The 18,781-nt window shown below is 34.7% G+C and overlaps 1 protein-coding gene and 1 long non-coding RNA gene across 4 annotated transcripts in view; one reads left to right on the forward strand and one right to left on the reverse strand.

Annotated features, from left to right (window-relative positions):
* Positions 1 to 18,781, reverse strand: part of LOC145260258 (uncharacterized) — a 280,225-nt gene that overhangs the window by 143,809 nt on the left and 117,635 nt on the right. The gene's annotated exons all lie outside the window — the stretch shown is intronic.
* LOC145260248 (solute carrier family 22 member 21-like) overlaps positions 1 to 18,781 on the forward strand; it is a 154,511-nt gene that overhangs the window by 44,529 nt on the left and 91,201 nt on the right. For all 3 annotated transcript variants that reach the window (XM_080118076.1, XM_080118079.1, XM_080118080.1), the window contains exon 2: positions 17,190 to 17,583. In XM_080118076.1, coding sequence (XP_079974202.1) covers positions 17,197 to 17,583 — 387 coding nt within the window. In that variant the 5' untranslated portion in view covers positions 17,190 to 17,196. The remainder of the gene's footprint in view (positions 1 to 17,189; positions 17,584 to 18,781) is intronic.

The raw sequence follows: 18,781 nt of genomic DNA on the forward strand, positions 1-18,781 counted from the left end.
GTAAGATGTCGGTTCACGTTACACTTGAACTTCTGCATGTCAGCACAATTGGGAAAGCAGGGACCTGGAAGGGAATTCCAAAGTCTAGCGGTTCTGGGGAAGAAACTACTGGAATAGAAGGCTCTCTTACATCTAGGGATCTCTACTGTGAAGGGGTGGGATTTAGCTGCTTATCGGGTTTGTTGGGCGTATTTACGTTGAGGGGGTGCAAGTGCTTGCAGTTCATAGAAGTATTCACCGTTAAAGTACTTGTAGAACAGGCAGAGATGCAACATTTCTTTGATGGGATAGAGGCTGAAGCTTAGATGACAGTTCATGACCTATCTGATTGACGACTCTCTTTTGAACCTTGTCTAGAAGCGAGAAACTAGTAGCAGATGCACTAGCCCAAATATGACAACAATACTCCATACATGGGCGAATGGTGGCCTTATAGAAGTACAGGATACTTTCGGGCATTAGTACCTTTCTAGCATGGTAGAGAGAACCTACCTACCTTCTCAGCGGTCCTGGAAATGCTCTCAATGTAATTTTTCCAACTCATGTTTCCTGTAAATGTTAGGTCCGGGAGTTTAAAAGATGTACTTTTTCAGTCTTTCGCCATTGTTATTGATGGTAGAGAAGTTTCTTGTAATTATTGAAGGAAACAAGTTTAGTCTTGGCAGTATTGAATGTGATCATCCATTTTTGTCCCCATTCCACTATAGATTGGAGGTCATCCTCTAGTGTTTCTGCTATTTCTTTAGATATGTGTTTATTTGTTTTCCTGTCATGTCTGTTATAGAGCATGGTGTCATCAGCATATATACCCATCTCATAGACAATTTTGTCGAGGAGGTCATTTATGAATATTAGGAATAATAGAGGTCCAAGAATAAACTCTTGAGGCATACCTGCATTTATATCATATTGTTTAGATGTACGACCGTGGAGGACAACCTGGATTTTTCTCTTATCTAAGAAGGATTTAATTATGTTAAGCATCCATCCAGTGATACCGTATGATCTGATTTTCCTGATAAGACCTTCATGCCATACCCTGTCAAAAAGACTTAGATATATCTAGAGCTACTGCTCTACCTTCCCCTGCTTTGTCCAGTGAATGGTATATACGTTCAGAAATTACAGTGAGGATGTCAGCTGTGGAATGGGTTTGCCTAAATCCGTATTGTTGGTCAGTCAGAAGTTTAGCATCTGTAAGGTGATGGACTAGAGCTTGGTTAATTATGGACTGAAATATTTTGTGGGAAAAGGCTAATGGGGTGATAATTTACTGGGTCAGTTCTTTCACCAGAATGCTTGAAAACTAGTAGCACAGAAACAGTTTTCCAGCAGTCCGGAAATCAAGATTCATTAAGGCATTTGTTGTAAAGTTTAGAGAGAACTGTAGCTACTTCAGCGGGGTACTTTTTTAATAACACAGTCAGGATGAGATCGGGTCCACATGCTTTTGAAGTGTCAAGATTTTTTATGATAGCATGCACCTGAGAAGAGGTGATTTTCAGATCATCTAGTGTGGCACCTGTCCGCAAAGGAAAGTCAGGCAGGGAGTGGTTAGCTGAGTCCAGTGTGGAGTTGGAGGCAAACTGATTGGCAAGCATGTAAGCCTTCTCGGTTGTTAGCAAGCAACCTCATGATTGTTGGGGAATTGCTGATTGTCCATTATTTACTACACTGTTGTAGATTTTCCAAAAGTCACGGGTTCCTAATTTCTGTGCTTCGATGCATTTTTTGGTGGTTTCAGTAAATTCTCTCTTAGCTGTCTCTATTTCTTTCTTACAGTAACTTCTGGCTTCTATGTACTTCTGTCTGTTTGAACTGGACTTATGTCGGTTAAATCTGCGGTATGCATGCTCCCTTTGCACAAGTAGAAGTAAACCATTGGGAAGAGTGGGGCTTGCTATAAAAATTTCCGCATGGTAACATGTGCTTCAATTGCCGTTTTGATCCATTCAGTGGTCTCATTTGTGCACTTTTCAGCTGGAAGAGAAAAGATATTTCGCCATGGGGCGTCTCTGATGAGATCTCTGATGGCCTCCCAGTCAGCCTTTTTATAATAACCATGGCTATGATTTCTTTTTATAATAACCCATCATATGATGGCCAACCCAATCTACTTGCACTGACATTATGGCATTCAAGCACTCCCAAGTGCGAAGTTTAGAGGGATGGAATGTGTCGGGAGTGGGGAAAATGGCGTTCATTGCCCTAGTCAGGAAACAAGATCGACCACTGAGTGTTTCTGTCGAATCCCTGTGAAATAATATGCTATACATAAATTATAAGCTATTTCGTATTTATTTTTATAGAAAAAATTCTCTATTGATTATTTTATTTTAACCAACATATAGCAGTGATTTCAAATGTTAAAAGAAAAATGTGACTTGAATACCATCAACTAGAATTGAAACTGTTATATTACAAAACTGAGCATATGGAAGAAAGAAAGGAACAAATGAAAAGATTGAGTTTAAACGTTTTATTTAAAGTGAAACGAAATGTTTGGTGTGTCAGGATATTCTGGCAGCAACGATCTGGTGTTATTGTCCGGTTGAGGTGGGGGCAGCGATGTCAAGAATGTGGCTTATGTATTCTCGTGTCTAGAATACGTATGCTGTGGCGGAGATGACAGAAATGTGGCTTAATTTTCTGGTGTCTGGGATATGGGTATGGTGGCAGCGGTGAAGGATGAGTAGTCATGAAAGCTGCTGTCCGATAGCATAAGGGGGTTGGCGGCGACCGCGGAAGAGGAGTAATGTTAATAGAAGGTGTCGCTGATGGAGGGTTTATGACGATGGCTGCTGCTATTGACGGGACAAGCCTCACTTTCTAGTGAACTGCGGTGATCTGGTGGCGGCGCAAGAGGGATAATCTCAGTATCACGAGTGAGATGGCAGCGGCGGTGGCGCAGTAATTTTAATAGCTGTTGGTTCACAGCTTCACATGCTGGGCTGATCTGCTTACTTGTTGAAAAAGCTCGTTTTTATACTCGTGTTGCGGATGTAGTTCTAGACGAATATGGCTTTTATCGCTGGTAGGCGTTCTCACTTTTTATTTGTGTTTGTTTTTTGTATTTTAATGTGTTGTAGGGAGTCGTCTGTTTGATGTTTGTATACATGTGTTATATCAATTTAAAGCTAAGAAAGTTGTGAGTGTTCTAGTAGGTGTTGTACTGTTACAGTGTTTTGTGAAATAATTATTTGTATTTATATTGGGCCGGAGTTGCGTCTGCTATGATGCTTGTGTTTTGTATTTTGATTTTTCTTTTGATGTGCGGCTTCCTCTGGTGGTTTTCTCTGTGAAGTGAGGTGCAAGTTATTCCGTTGATGTGTGTACATAAAAAGATGGGCTTTGATGCTGTCGTATACGATCATTTATGTTGTATCGATGAACGGGGTTCGTCTTAGCGTCGCCATTATTGTCAGTGTCGCTGCTCCTGCTGGTTTCTCATTTATTCCTATAAATATGGAGGGAGATGTGATGTAATAAAACCAAAACATATAGCACTCCAGCATTATTCATTACCATCTAAGATGAGATGCATATCAAAGCTTTGCCTATTAACCGGTTTAAACATATAAATGTATATTTGCGAATGCATGTAGGGTACACATTAAGTCAACTTATGCCTGCCAAGTTCCAATTTTTAAATTTTGATGCCTTAGCAGCTATTTTTGCTGGCAAAAAACATATCCAATTCGTTCCACTGGTCTGAATTTTATCAAGTTTCAAGTCTGTGGACCAAAAATTGACAGTAGTTTGATAGACTGTTTCACACACACAAATACAATGTCGCTTATATATAAATTATACAAATGTACTGGTTGGTTGCATTCCAATAACCAAAGAAAAGAAACTATCCACACATGTTTCTGAATTTTTGAGATGAAGATTGATAATACATATTATTTGGATTATTAGGACTACTGTTCTCATCTTGAGTATAGGCAACATTAAAAATATTATTGCTAATTACTTAGGACTTGTACTCAGTCACGGCTGACAGAATGAGAGCATACTTGCCCCATGAATTAAATAAATGAATTTAATAAAGAGTTCCATCCAAAATTCCAGGCAGATTCCCGAGTTTAACAAGCTACACCTGAAGAAGGTTGGAGATTACATCAATTGAAATGTTGTGCAAATCACACTCAAGATGGAAATAGTAGTCCGAATGATCCAAATAATAGGGAGGCACAATCATGATTTTTGGTTTTTTTTATTGTCTATTTTGGTGAAAGTTTGTATTTTTCTTTTACTACCTTACACATGTTTCGCAATACATAACAAAAAATATTGTCTTTAGTTTATTTGGCTGCTCTTCAGAGACGATCAAATATTAATTACACTGTATTCCAAAACAAAATAAAAAGGAAGAAAAGTGCTTGAGACAGACAAGAAGAACAAGTTAAAAAAAAACATAAAAAAACTTTAAACATGATAATCAGACCCCCCCCCCCCAAGAAAACGTTACTCTACATTGGAAGTTTCTCAAACCACCATCTTAGATTTGACCAATATAGCTAAGATCATCAATGTTTGATTTCAAACTCAAAATCTGACAAAATTAATAATGAAATGTATTTTATCGTAATACTTTTAATTTCCTTTTAATTTTTCGTTACTGTTATAAAGTAATATTTGAATGGATATCTAGCTTGGAATTCTTTTGATAAATACCTATACTCAAGCAGTGCAGAATGCGATCAGGAAAAACATGAGAAAAATTGTGTAAAAGCATTAAAAATGGTTTTCTTTTGTCTTTGTTACATATTACTAAATGAAGAATCGTTTTGATTTAAAATCCATTTAGTATTATTCATGTAAAATTGAGAAAACACAATTAAAATGTGTGTATATATTATGTGAATAAACTACATCCAAATAAAATGGACACCGAATTTGATCTCCTTTTTCTATCCTTTTCCTCCTCTGTTTTTTTCTTTCTCTTCACTTTTGTTCCTTCTTTCCCGTTTTTACATCATTCCATTCCTCTTTATGGCGTCATCCATTTTCAAAGAAAATTACGTTTCTTGATAAGTGTAAGATTATTAGACAGCAAGGAAGCGAATCTTTTATACTTTTATATAATCCGGGTCGAAACGATTTGTTTAGTACTCATCCACAATCAGTGTGTTTCACTGTATCACAGCTGTTCAGTGTGGATAGACTAGCACCTATCCCATGCTAAGGATAGAACCTTCAATCATTTAGTTGATAGCCTACAGCTGATATCACTGAACCACAAGATAGATGCTTGTATAGGATATCTACAATGTCTTTATCAACACTAATCACCACCTTTCAAGCAAGTCGTAATGTATCTGTACAATAAACTTAAAACCAATGTTGTCACTGCTTATCAAGGCATGTTAGGTAGATGGTAACACAACATGATCAATTATGGCGGAAATTTTGATAGGGCTAGATTATTTAAGAGGAGGGCTCAATAGGAATATATTCACATTATCTTTGAAGATGACTATGTTATAGTCAGCCAGAAAGCAGACATGATATTGTTTCACAAATGGACAGTTCTTAGAATGAAACTCTGTTTATGGAATTTTCGTTTAGTTTTAGACACAGATAGAGAGTGAGACAAATTGTTGGCTGTTGTTGTAGTTAGGCGAGTATCTATTGCAAATGTTTTACAGGGAGGAACTCTAGATTGAAGCTCAGTCGAGTATCATAAAAGTATCAATAGAGCAGAGATAGAATCGCAATGTTTCTTCTGTGAGAGAGAGAGGAACTAGGAAAGTAAAAAGATTATTGCCCAATCTGTTTAAAATACGATTCTGTGCCCTATCAAGGCAAGAAAAGGTATGCTTAGGAGCTCCTCTTCAGATGTGAGAATAGTAGTTCATCTTAGGATGTATTTGACTCTTGCATCGTGAGTAAGGTACTTTCTGGAGTAGTAGAGTGATCCCATTTTTCCAGTGATTTTGGCAACAGATCTTATGTAGGCCTTCCATTTCAGGTCAGGAGTAAAAGTCAGTTTCAGAAGTTCAGATTCAGTATCATTGCAAATCTTATATTATTGAACCACTTCACAAATTGATACTCTTATCTAAGCTGTATTAATCTTCATCTCAAATAGCAATAAAAACATAATTAAAACATTGCAATATAAAACATAAACCTGTATTAAAAAAAAAAAAGGAGAAAATAAGTTAATCCCAGGTTTAAAACTATTCAATTTTGATGTTTTCTTCATCCTTAATATTATGGATCGTAGATAGTTAGATTATTCTACAAGAGGTGTTCAATAATTAATGCCCCTGGACCACTTTTCATAGCAGGAGAGCAACGAAACTTGGCACTTTTTTTACTTGGGAGGTCACCTCTTATCAAGGCTTGGAGGCCATTCTTAGGTAGACAGTGAGACAACATGATCAGTAATGGTGGAACTTGAGTACGGCATACATTATTTGAGAGGACAGCTCAATAGGTATCTATTCACATTCGATTTGAAGCCATATGTAAATGACCGAGCCATGTGTGAGATGATGCCACGGCGAGGAAGAAAATAGAGATATAAAAAAAAATTTGTGTGCGAATGGTTAATCACGTTTTATTCAGAAAAGTACTCGGAAATAAATACTGTTATTTAAATGGAAAAAAGTAAGTTGAGTTGTATCTTGTCTTGGTCTTCTTTGTGACTGAGTCTACAACGTGTTGTGTCCCTACATGTTAATATGTGTATAAACGTGTACTACTATACAATTAGTTTTTCTCTACATAGGCTGGTGCTACCAGATCAGGCTGTCTATTGGCTTCCTGAGACGAAATGCACCTACATCGATTTTCTGTTTTTGTTTTCTATTCTCCTTTGTAAAACTTAATTATGTTCTGCAAAAACAAAAACAACAACCCCCTTCCCCTCTCTTTTCCTTTTCCTTCCCTATTTACCAACCCCATCGCTTTTTGCCCCCCCCCCTGCAGAGGGTAAAAATCCCTCAATGGGGCAAACAGTTAGCCGTGGGTTGCTACCCGTAATGCCTTAGGACATGATCCTGGTGATTGAGCTAACCTAGACCTGGGTGCATAAAAGTTTAGATACTGCAACACATTACTTCGGCCCTTACTTCAGCTAGATGGGCGGTCGGAGAGGCCCGATCCGACCAATCGGCCAGTCACGCAAGCCCTAGCACTTACACCCAAAGTACCAACTACCACAACAAAGAACAAAACTTAAAGGTACTCCCATCTTTTTTTTTTTTTTTTTTATTTATTCCCCCACTACAAAAATAGGCAAACCAAGTAAGTTCTAGAAGGCGGTGGCAAGGGTCAATCAATTGGAAAGACCAGAACTCAACACTCCATCTGAGCAAATGTATTTTTGAGGACATATTGAACAGAAAATATAGTGCTTAAGAACTCCTTGCCAAAAGAGTATATCCTCCACGTAGCCCCGACAGGCTCAAGGCGAATGGGTTTCCCCCTTACTATGCCCCAATTTTGGACTCTGAGGTGGGTAGGGAGCGTGGTTGATGAAAAATAAATCCCAAAATCCATGGCTGATAAAAACAAATGCATCCCCCTCAAAACCCTTAAAAGAAACCATTCCTCTGACTCTGACATCTCAAGCTCAAATGAAGAACAAAAATTCAAAACTAGAAAAACCGTTCCAACTATAGACGAAGGAAACTTCCCACGATTTTTGGTTATTGAATTAATCGAAAATAAAAAAATTGGAAATTTATCACCTTTCCTAATAGAAAAAACATTATCCACAAAAAGTAAACCAAAAATGATTAAAAAAACAAAAGATGGAAATCTACTAGTTGAAATAACCAATCTTAGAGATGCTCAATCTCTACTCAAAATGAAGAACTTCCATGAGTACAAGTGCAAAGTCTTTCCCCATAAAACACTAAACACTTCGAAAGGAGTAATTCGAAGTTATGAACTGTCGCTGGCAACTGAAGAAGAAATAAAAACCGAATTAGAAAAACAAGGAGTAATCAACCACATCCGCATAAACATAAAAAGAAACAATAAAATAATAACCACCAACACATGCATATTAACGTTTAACAAATCAACAATACCTAAGGAAATAAAAATTGGCTACTTAAATGTAAAAGTAGACCAATATATCCCAGCCCCATTAAGATGTTTCCATTGCCAAAAATATGGACATCATAGAGAAGCCTGTAAAGGAATAAAAATATGTGGGAAATGCGGCAACAAAGAGCCCGACCACACCGAAGAAAAATGCATAAATGAAGTGAAATGCGCAAACTGCAAAGAAGATCACCCAATCTTCTCTAAAAACATAAAAAAGAAAGAAAAATTATAGAAGTGAAGTACAAGAAAAACACAAGCTTTCCAGAAGCCAGAAAAATATTTGAGACGTACATGAAAGACAACACATATGCTGAGACAACAAAAAAGACAACTAAACCATACCAACATAATGAAATACATGATCAATATAGGGAACTGATAAACAAACTGATTACATTAAATATTAAAGAATGGCCAGAATTTCAAAATAGCCTAAAAGAAACCAAGAAAACAACCACCAGAAATTAATAAAAACATAAGCAATGATAAAACAGCAAATAAAGAACGTTCCAGAAAAGAAGAAAACCAAACAATAGACACTCAAAATAGATTCCAAATTCTAGAAAAAATGGAAACCGAAAACACCCTAAAAAAAAGAAACCAAACACAAGTAATCAAGAGAGAAAAAATGAACAAGAAGCCAAAACAGCAATATCTCAAGCAAGATCGAGATCGACGTCCAGATCCAAACAAAGAAAAGAAAAACCCAGCAAAACACTTCACCAAAGACACAAACTCCAACAAAAGAGATGGAAATAGAGGCAAAACTAAACAGCCTCATGGATAGAAATAAAACACAACAAATTATCCAATGGAATTGTTGTGGAATAAGATCTAACTATAATGAACTTCTTATACTTATCTCACTCTTCAACCCAGCCATTGTTTGCTTACAATAAACCTTCCTACAAAACAATAACCATTTCAAAACACCAAACTATGAACAATACAACTATTTCCATAACATAGGCCTTCGTGCTAATGGAGGTACCTCAATTCTTGTAAGGAATAACATACCTCAAAGCAATTTCTCCGTCAAAACAAATCTCCAAGCAATTACAACTCGAGTCACATTACACAAAATAATCACAATCTGCTCAATATACCTCCCTCCTTATGAACCAATAAATGAAAATGAACTAGAAAATTTAATAAACCGACTACCTTCACCATTCATTCTTCTAGGAGACTTTAACTGCCACAGTACGTTATGGGGATGCAAAGTCACAAACTCAAAAGAAAACAAAATTGAACAATCAATTAACAAAAATAACTTATGCCTTCTCAATCAAAAAATCCCACATACTTAAATCCAACAAACGGATCAACTAGTGCCATTTATCTTACCATGTGTGATCCATCAAGCTTCTTGGATTATACATGGAGCACTTACGAAGAACCCTGTGGAAGTGATCACTTCCCTATTATAATCAAATACAGTAACTCCATCCAAAACCACATACCCAGGTGGAACACAAACAAAGCCAACTGGGCCGAATTTAAAGTACTTTGTTCACTAAAACTAACAGAACATCAAATCCAAACAATAGAAGAATTCACGGAAGTGAAGTACTCATAACAATAGCCAAAAAATGCATACCCCAAAATTCTCCTCCTGGAAAAAAAAAAAACCATGGTTCAATCCAGAATGTAAAACGGCCATTAGACAGAAAGGCAGCCTTCAGAAAATTTAAAAAAACAACCCACAATGAACAACTTAATAGAATACAAACACCAAAGAGCTAAAACTCGAAAAACAATTAAAGAATGCAAAAGATCCTGCTGGCAACAATTTGTCAACAAAATCAACATCACCACTAAACCTAAAACCGTCTGGGAAATGATTAGGAAAATAACTGGAAAATATAATCCGAATCCAATCAAACACCTTCTCATAAATAAACAGAAAATAACTGATAAAAAAGATATTGCTAACACACTAGCTAAAACCTTTGCCGGAAATTCATCTTCAAAACACTACAATAGACAATTCCAAATACTTAAGAAACATGAAGAAAAGTACAAAATTAACTTTAACTCCAAAAACCAAGAGCCTTACAATGAAATCTTCTCCCTCAATGAAGTAGAAACCGCCATAGAAAAATCCCATAACTCAGCTGTAGGACCAGATGAAGTGCACTACAGCTTCCTTAAAGAAATTCCACCAGAATCATTAAAACTCCTCAAAATTTATAATAAAATATGGGAAACAAAAGATTTTCCAACTTCAAGGAAAAATGCAACAATAATACCAATACCCAAACTGGGAAAAGATACATCAAACCCAGAAAACTACAGACCAATAGCTCTCACAAGCTGCCTATGCAAAACGTTTGAAAGAATGATTAACTACCGTCTTATATGGTATCTAGACAACAAAATCATTTTTGAAGTCAAGTGTGGATACCAAAAAAATTCTATTCGAAAATGAACACAAGCACCTGGGAATCATTGTTGACAAAACACTAAATTTCATTCCACACATCAATCACATCAAAACCAAATGTAATAAAGCATTACAACTCCTATGAGTCATTGCCCATACAGATTGGGGAGCTGACAAGAACACACTACTCAAACTATATAGAGCATTATTTAGATCAAAAATAGATTATGGTAGCTTCATATATCAATCCACCAGAAAGTCATATCTAAAAACCCTCAACACAATATGCCACTCCGGACTAAGACTAGCACTAGGAGCATTTCCAACCTCCCCTGTAGAAAGCCTGTATGCAGAAGCACATGAAACTCCTCCAATGCTCAGAAATCAAAACCTTGGTCTAAAATACTACACAAAACTTACAGCCAACCCCACAAACCCAGCACACAATGGCACTTTAAATCCAAACCGTAAACACCTTTTCGACCAAAAAGAAAACGCAATCAAAACCTTTGGACTTAGAATAAAATCGATTTCCAAAGAAGCAAGTCTACCCATAACTAAAATTCACGAAGCTGTCCTACTCAAAACCCCTCCCTGGAAAATCGTATCCCCTAACATCGACCTAAGTTTAAGTAAATATGAAAAGAAACATACTCATCCAATAACTTATGATGATCTCGATAAAATCAAAGAAAAGTACCCAGACCACACACACATCTCTACGGATGGGTCTAAACAAAATAACGCAACAGCCAGTGCAGCAATACTCAATAAATCAATCAAAAAATAATCAAACCTCCCAAAAGAAACCTTAATCTTCAGTGCTGAAATACATGCTCTAATCCTAGCTCTGAAACTCGCCTCCAATAACAAAAAAAAAACAAATTTATAATCCTTTCAGACTCTCAATCTACTCTAAAAGCGATTAAAAAAAATAAAAAGATGGACAACCCCCAATCGCAAAATTACTCCAAAAATTAACTGAACTAAACAGTAAAAAAGAAATTTTCTGCTGGATACCGAGCCATTCCGGTATTAAAGGTAATGAATAAGCAGATTCTGCAGCAAAAAACGCCTTAAATCGATGCAAATTTTAAAATTCCATACATAGATCTAAAAAGACGTATCAACGTATATACAACAGAGAAATGGCAAACCTACTGGAATGAATATGCTAACAACAACCTTCACGAAATAATGCCAAAAATTAAAAAAACAAGAACAAAATACGAAATTAAACAGAAAAGAAGTCAAACTAACAAGAATAAAAATAAGCCATACTCACTTAACTCACCCATATCTCCTAAAAAAAAAGAAAGCCAACCCATCTGTATACCTTGTCAAACACCACTCACAATCAAACACATATACTGATTTTGTAACCGTAAGAAATCGATTCTACAAAGAAAACAATATTACAATCCCCACACCAAACTCTCATATCTTAAAAAAATTGTCCTTTATAAAAATTTTTAAAAAGAACCCTTTATACAACGGTCCTGGATATGACCTAAAACTATATCCGATGGTGAGGCCCCACCCTGCGGGCCTTGGGGAGTGTGGAGCCACCCTTTAATTGCCATTGCTCCCAGGTCCAATCTGACCCGGAGTGGTAGTATCTGTTAGGGTCCCAACTAGGGGTTAAATAGAATCTGACTTAAAAAAATATATATACTCCATTAAAAATCGTTCCTCAAAATAACTGTATTCGGCATTAAATAACCTGAAAAAGGTTGATATGCCGTAAAACAAAAACAACCAACCATCTACATAGGAACCATGTAGTTTAGGTCGTTTAATGCAGCTCTGGAGACCGTTTTTGTAAAACACCTCAGATTGATCCTCCAATTACGACATGATTGGGAAACAGGGAGGTCAGGATAGTAGGGGGAGGATTTCACACCCATACTGTCTTGCAGGAGGAGGATACCGTTGCTGATCTTGTCCAGTTCTTTATTTTGATAGATGCTCTTAATTTCCTCAAAAGTGAAGCATATTATGCTTCTGTAATTGTATCCTTTGACAGGAAATTTGTTATCTCTACTCCGTCCTGGTTCCAGAAGACTGAGAACATGACCTTACCAGCAGAGAACTGCACTCTTGCCTTCTTTGGAGGTGGTATGTCCAAGTGCTTCCACTACATTGATCAGGTTTTGGTCTCTGGATCATAATGATAAACCCAAGTTTCATTCTGTGTAATCGGTCATTTGAAAAACTTTGACTTATCTTTTTGGCGAATTTCCAAGTATTTTACTCCCCTCCCCTCCACAGAAGTTTAGACAGTTTATCTTGTAGATGACACTTGACCTACAGAGTCACAAGTCATCTCCCTCCCCATCACCATCATAACTCTCTCGGGTTTGATCATCATGCAGAATCTATGGGAATAAATAAACCAGTAAAAAGAAACAAGATAATAAAATCCACAGAATTTCATTAGTATATAGCAGAGCTTTTCAACCAGGGTTCTGTGGAACGTTAGGGTTCCACCAATACAGTCCAAGGGTTCCACAATTTCTAAATTATAACAAGGGACAAATAAACGGAATGTTAAATTCAATTTTGAAAATCAATTTTATTATTATATGCATATTTAAAAAAAATTGTTTTAATATACTAAATTTTACATAATTAAACTCGTTATATTTGAAAAATTAATTTGTTTTTCAACTATTATATATTTTCATTATACAGCCAACACCAAAAGAATTGCACTAAAAATTGTAAGGGAAAAATATGTACTTTTATTTAACATTTTGAAATATGAGATTATATTTCAACATTAAATGGAGCATTTCCAAAAACTTGTTTGTATATATAAAAAATTTAACTTAAAAGTTTTAATCTAAAAATTTTAATTAAATTCATTTAAAATATTATCAGCTTTAAACTGCTTTAGAAATTTAATGAATAGGTGTAATACCAAAAAAACAATTTACAAACTTTTTAGACTTTTTTTTGAAAGTGACAAAAAGAACATGAATAATAATAAAAATTCAGACAAATTTATTTGAATGATACAGAACCACTAATAAACCCAGCTTAAATTACTTTTTTAAAAAATTTTACAAAAGTAATTTAAAATTTAAACTTTCCCGAAAAAGATGAAAAAATTATCAATGTTCCCTTAAAATGGTAATAAAATTTAAAAAAAAACTCAAAAAAACATTTCCACAATAAAAAAAAAATAGAAAATTGTAAAAGTATGACTAAAAGTAATAAGTATGGAAGAAAAAAAAAATTTACAAAAAAAAAAAAAAAAAAAAAATGATGTAAGGTTGAAGAGAACACCTTTTTCTAAAGCAACAAACATTTATGAATCATCAAAAATCCGGCCTTACATAAATTCATAAAAAATAAATTTATATTAGCCAAAAGAATGGTCTGAATTAAAGTTCTTTGTGAGAATTTTTTTTTTTTTTTTTTGATGAGGCATAGTATAATATTAATAGAAATGGCAGTAAACAAAAAGTTTATCATTTAAAAAGCACCAGATATATTTCGCCACATGTAATTCACACTGAAAAATTTGATGGAGGAAAATTTATTATGGTTTGGGAAAGCATTACTTTAAATGATCCAAATTACCTTATTTTTTTAAATGAAAATGTTACAAAAGAAGTTTATTTAGATGTTTTAAAATACAATTTGTTAAATTCTAATGGCGGTTTTAAATTTCCAGGGTTGTTTTTCAACATGATGGAGCTCTTGCACATAAAGTTAAAATAGTGAAAGTATTTTTGATGAAAAAAACAAAATTATTGTTGCATTAGAATGGGTTGCCCAATCACCTGATTTAAACCCAATAGGACATGTATGGAGGTTTATAAAAGTCAAGCTTGGTAATAAAAGGTTTAAATCGTTAGATGATTTAAAAGAAGCTATACTTAAAATTTGGACACTGGAATACTGTAGAAAGTTAATTTTAAGCATGAAGCATGCCTTCTAGAGTTAAAGAAGGTTTAAAAGCTAAAGGTGACGCAATGTAATATTAATAAATTTGCTATCATAATTTTTTTTAAATATAAAGTTGTTAAAATATCTTGGTGCTTTTATATAACCAATAAACTGAATAATATTTTATCAAATTAAAAAAAAAATTTAATTTTCTAAAATTTTTAAGTCTTTAAAAATATAATCTTTTTATTATAAAAATAAAATGAAGAAACAAACTTCGTGTTTCCTTGAAATCTTTTGAAAAACCTTTTTACATCAATTTAGTGCAATTCTTTTGATCTTAACTGCATGTGTAAAACAAGTATAGATAGATTTGTGAAAAAAACGCAAGACAGATGTAGATGAAGAGACACAGGATCTAAAGCAGTCTGTTGAAGCTACAGCTACTACCAGCAATGCAGTCTCATTGAAATTATCAAGAAATGATGAAATTTACCTAAATGAAACTAAACTAAAAGTTTGTCAATATTGTGAAAACTACATAGCCATAGGATTTAGTTGGTTGGTTGGTTTATGGCATATCAACCCTTTTTGGGTTATTTAATGCCGAATCCAAAGATTTTGAAGAAAAATTTTTTTAATAGAATATATTTGTTGTTTTCACGTCGGTTTCTATTTAACCCATAGTTGGGACCCTAACAGGTACTACCAATCCAAGTCAGAGTGGACCTGGGAGCAATGGTAATTAAAGGGTGGCTTCACATTCCCCAAAGCCCACAAGCTGGGGCCTCACCACTGGATATAGTTTAAGGTCATATCCAGGACCTCCATTGAGGGACTTTTACCCTCTGCAGGGGGGCAGTCGGCGTATTCTAATGCCCTACTGACAGGGCCGCCATAGGATTTACTTGGACGGGAAACCCAGTATGTCTTTCACCTTTGTGTATTATTTGTGGAGAGAAACTGGCTAACAGTGTTATGGCACCAACTAAACTGAAATCACATTTAACAACTAAACATCTTGAGTTGTCTGGCAAAAATGGACAATATTTTAAATGAGAATTGACAAATAAAGTTTCTATGTTTGCCAAAAAGTTAAGTGACAAAAGACAAGAAACAAGCTATGCTGTGGCAAAGATAGTTGAAAGAAAAATGAAACCTCATACCATTGCTGAAACTGTAATTTTATCTGCATACCAAGAAATAGTGATGATAATGTTTGGAGAGGATGCTGCATCAGAGGTAAAAAAATTTTTTTCTGACAACACAAGAAGTAGGCGCATTCAAGACAAGTTAGGTGACTTTGAATGCGATTTTAAGTCAGAAATACTTCAAGTTGATGAGAATACGGACATTACTCATAAGGCATAACTTCTTGTATTTGTTTGTTTTATTAATGATGAAGATATTATAGAAGACTTCTTGTGTTGCCAGGGACAACAAATGTTCAAGATGTATTTAATGTCTTGAATTCATATTTAGAGTATTTTGGATTGGACTGGAAAGACTGTACTGGAATTTGTACAGATGGTGCCGCTGCAATGACAGGATGTCTCAAAAGCTTTGTCCCAATCGTACAAAAACAAAATCCAAATATTATCCATACTCAACTTTGTATGTGCGTGTGAAAAACATGACCCAATCTTAGAGTTGTGCAAGAAACACCAAGCTCATGTTTCGCCATTGAGTGTTTGATAAGAATAAATGTAATCTATTCAAATATGTGCAATTTTGTTTTCGTTTAATATACAACAAGCATGTATAGTACTTTGCATATTTGAGTATTTTCATTTCATTTCATGTTTTTAAATGTTGTTTTTTTTATATACAACAACTAAATTATTGCATAGAGGTTCCATGAGCCAGTGGAATCTTTCCATGGGGTTCCGCTTCAGCAAAAAGGTTGAAAAGCACTGGTATATAGATAAAGTAATACTAGTATTATAATAGAAATAAAGTTTTAATCAAACTAAGTTAAACATCTGCTGATTCCAAATTATGTCATTGGTTATTTTATTTACTTACTTTTCAGGAGTTTTTCTTTTTTTTTTTACAGAGGGGGGGGATTACAGCTTATAAAGGCCCAAAGGGCACTGGAGGATAAGGGTTAGACACAAAATCAAGTGTGGGTTTGATGAAAGTAGTTTATTTTAATTTTTATTTTTATTTTTTTTTTTTTAACTAACGAGATTCGAACTTGGCACTCTCAGGTTTTCAGTCTGTGTTGTTAATCACTTAGTTACTATTACTTTTGGTTGACAATTATTGCATACCTCCACACGCACACATACACACATACGTCATTGCTCTGTGTGTGTGTGTGTGTGTGTGTATATATATATATATATATATATATATATATATATATATATATATATATAAAATAAAAATTACAATAAGTTTACCAAGGTAATCAAAATGGTAAACTTAAAATATATTATAAATATTAAAGAGTTAATATTTACAAGTAAAATAAACTCAGCCAGATGTAAAAGCTCAATAAATAACATGTTTTATTAATCATTTGTTCATATATATATATATATATATATATATATATATATATATATATATATGGTCTAAAAGATTTAAATTATAAAAAAAGCAAATGTTATCCCCAACATTAATGATTGAATAAGGTGGAGAACGCACTGAAATAATCCAGTATTTAATCGTAAACCAATCAAATATAAAATGCTATTATGTCGACTTGCATCTTAATTCAGTTATAACAATATTAACTCTTATTTTTATACAACCTGTACATCAATCACTTCTATCATCCATTTATGGAAATGCAGTATGTCTTCTCACAGAGTGTTTCTTCTCCTTACAGGAAAACTATGCAATACGATGAGTTACTTCGGAGTGCTGGAGAGTATGGACGGTACCAAAAGCTCAAGATCAATCTTACCTTTGCGGTCGGTGTCACGACAACATGGGTCGCTTACAACATGATATTTGTGACACGCATAGTTGAACATCATTGTCGACTGCCAGTTGTCAATGAATCTGATATATTTGTTAACATCAGTGCGGAGGATCTGTTTCATTTGTTCATCCCACCCGATGATAGCTGTCACATGCATCGACAAAGGGATGTTGAAAATCTCATGGCTGCAACGAATTATAATATTTCTGAAGCTCTGGATAATGTTGACACTTTGCAGGAGTATTCTTGCCAGTATGGATGGGAGTACCCAGGAAGGAGGAAAACAATCGTTTCTGAGGTAAGATCACTATTTGTATCATAGCACTAGCTGAAGCATTAGTCTATAGGACAGGTCTCAATCCCCCCACTTTTGCACATCAATTCAACTGAAACAAACAATGCTTCGGTAAAACGGCAGTAAAGTTAACACTCGAGAACTCAGAAACAGAAAAAAGCACAAAAAATAAACTTAAACAAGAATTTAATTATCTACCGAACTGTATACTTTTAACATGCTGAGAAGAACAGAAAGTGGATCTTGGCTTTCGAACACCTCGTAACTCTTGCTTCCTTTATTTTGTTCTCACATTCTACAAGCAATGTTTCTGACAAAGGGGAAAAATTTGCTGTTTTCTAGATCTGAATTTATCCATCTTGCGCTCATCGTTAGCTAGTTTTTGATCTTGAAATATTTTTTGGCGATTTACATCAAGTGGCTTCATGCTTTGTCTGGTGTGAAAAAAAAAATTGTAAATTTTTTTTTATTTCAGAATTTGTTTTTGATGTTTGTATGGCTTAGCATCACGCTAAAACCAAAGCTGCTGACAACATGGAGACTTACTTCAATTAAATTCATGCTATAATGATAGTAAAATTAAAAGTTATTTACTCTACCACAATTTCTAAGCCCAAGTGACACGCCCTCAAACAAAACACCCTTAATTATTTTCGTTTTTCGTGTGCCATATTTCGTTTTTCGTGTGCCATACAATCATAGAAATAAAATTCTGAAATAAAAAAAAAAAAGTAGTTTCCACACATCAAATATGTATTGATCGATAAAGAATTTAATTCTGCTTCACTTGCTATGAATTATTTTTTATTTACGATTTCTTCACTGTTAACTATACTGCAATTATACAAATTTTTTTATTTTAATTTTTTACTTCCAGTTGTAATAAACAATTAAAATTAACAATGATTATTTTTAATCAGATGTTTTATTGTACAAGGTGGGGCAGAGCAACTTGCTCATTTAAATTATATTGATATACCAAATAAGCAAGTTGCTCTGCCCCACCCTGTATATGGCATAATCATGTAGACACGTTGATTTTCATTAGATCACCGATGTTAAGCAAGGTTGAGCCTGGTCAGTATCAGATGGGTGACCATTTGGGAATAGTAGGTGCTGTATGTAGGACGACGTTAACATTTCCTTGGAAGTGCAAAAATCTAATATCGTCATCTCTCCTGACTTGGATATACATGCTACT

The sequence above is a fragment of the Euprymna scolopes genome, chromosome 3 (genome assembly GCF_053919585.1).
Source record: "Euprymna scolopes isolate OS-2025 chromosome 3, ASM5391958v1, whole genome shotgun sequence".
NCBI lineage: Eukaryota > Metazoa > Mollusca > Cephalopoda > Sepiida > Sepiolidae > Euprymna > Euprymna scolopes.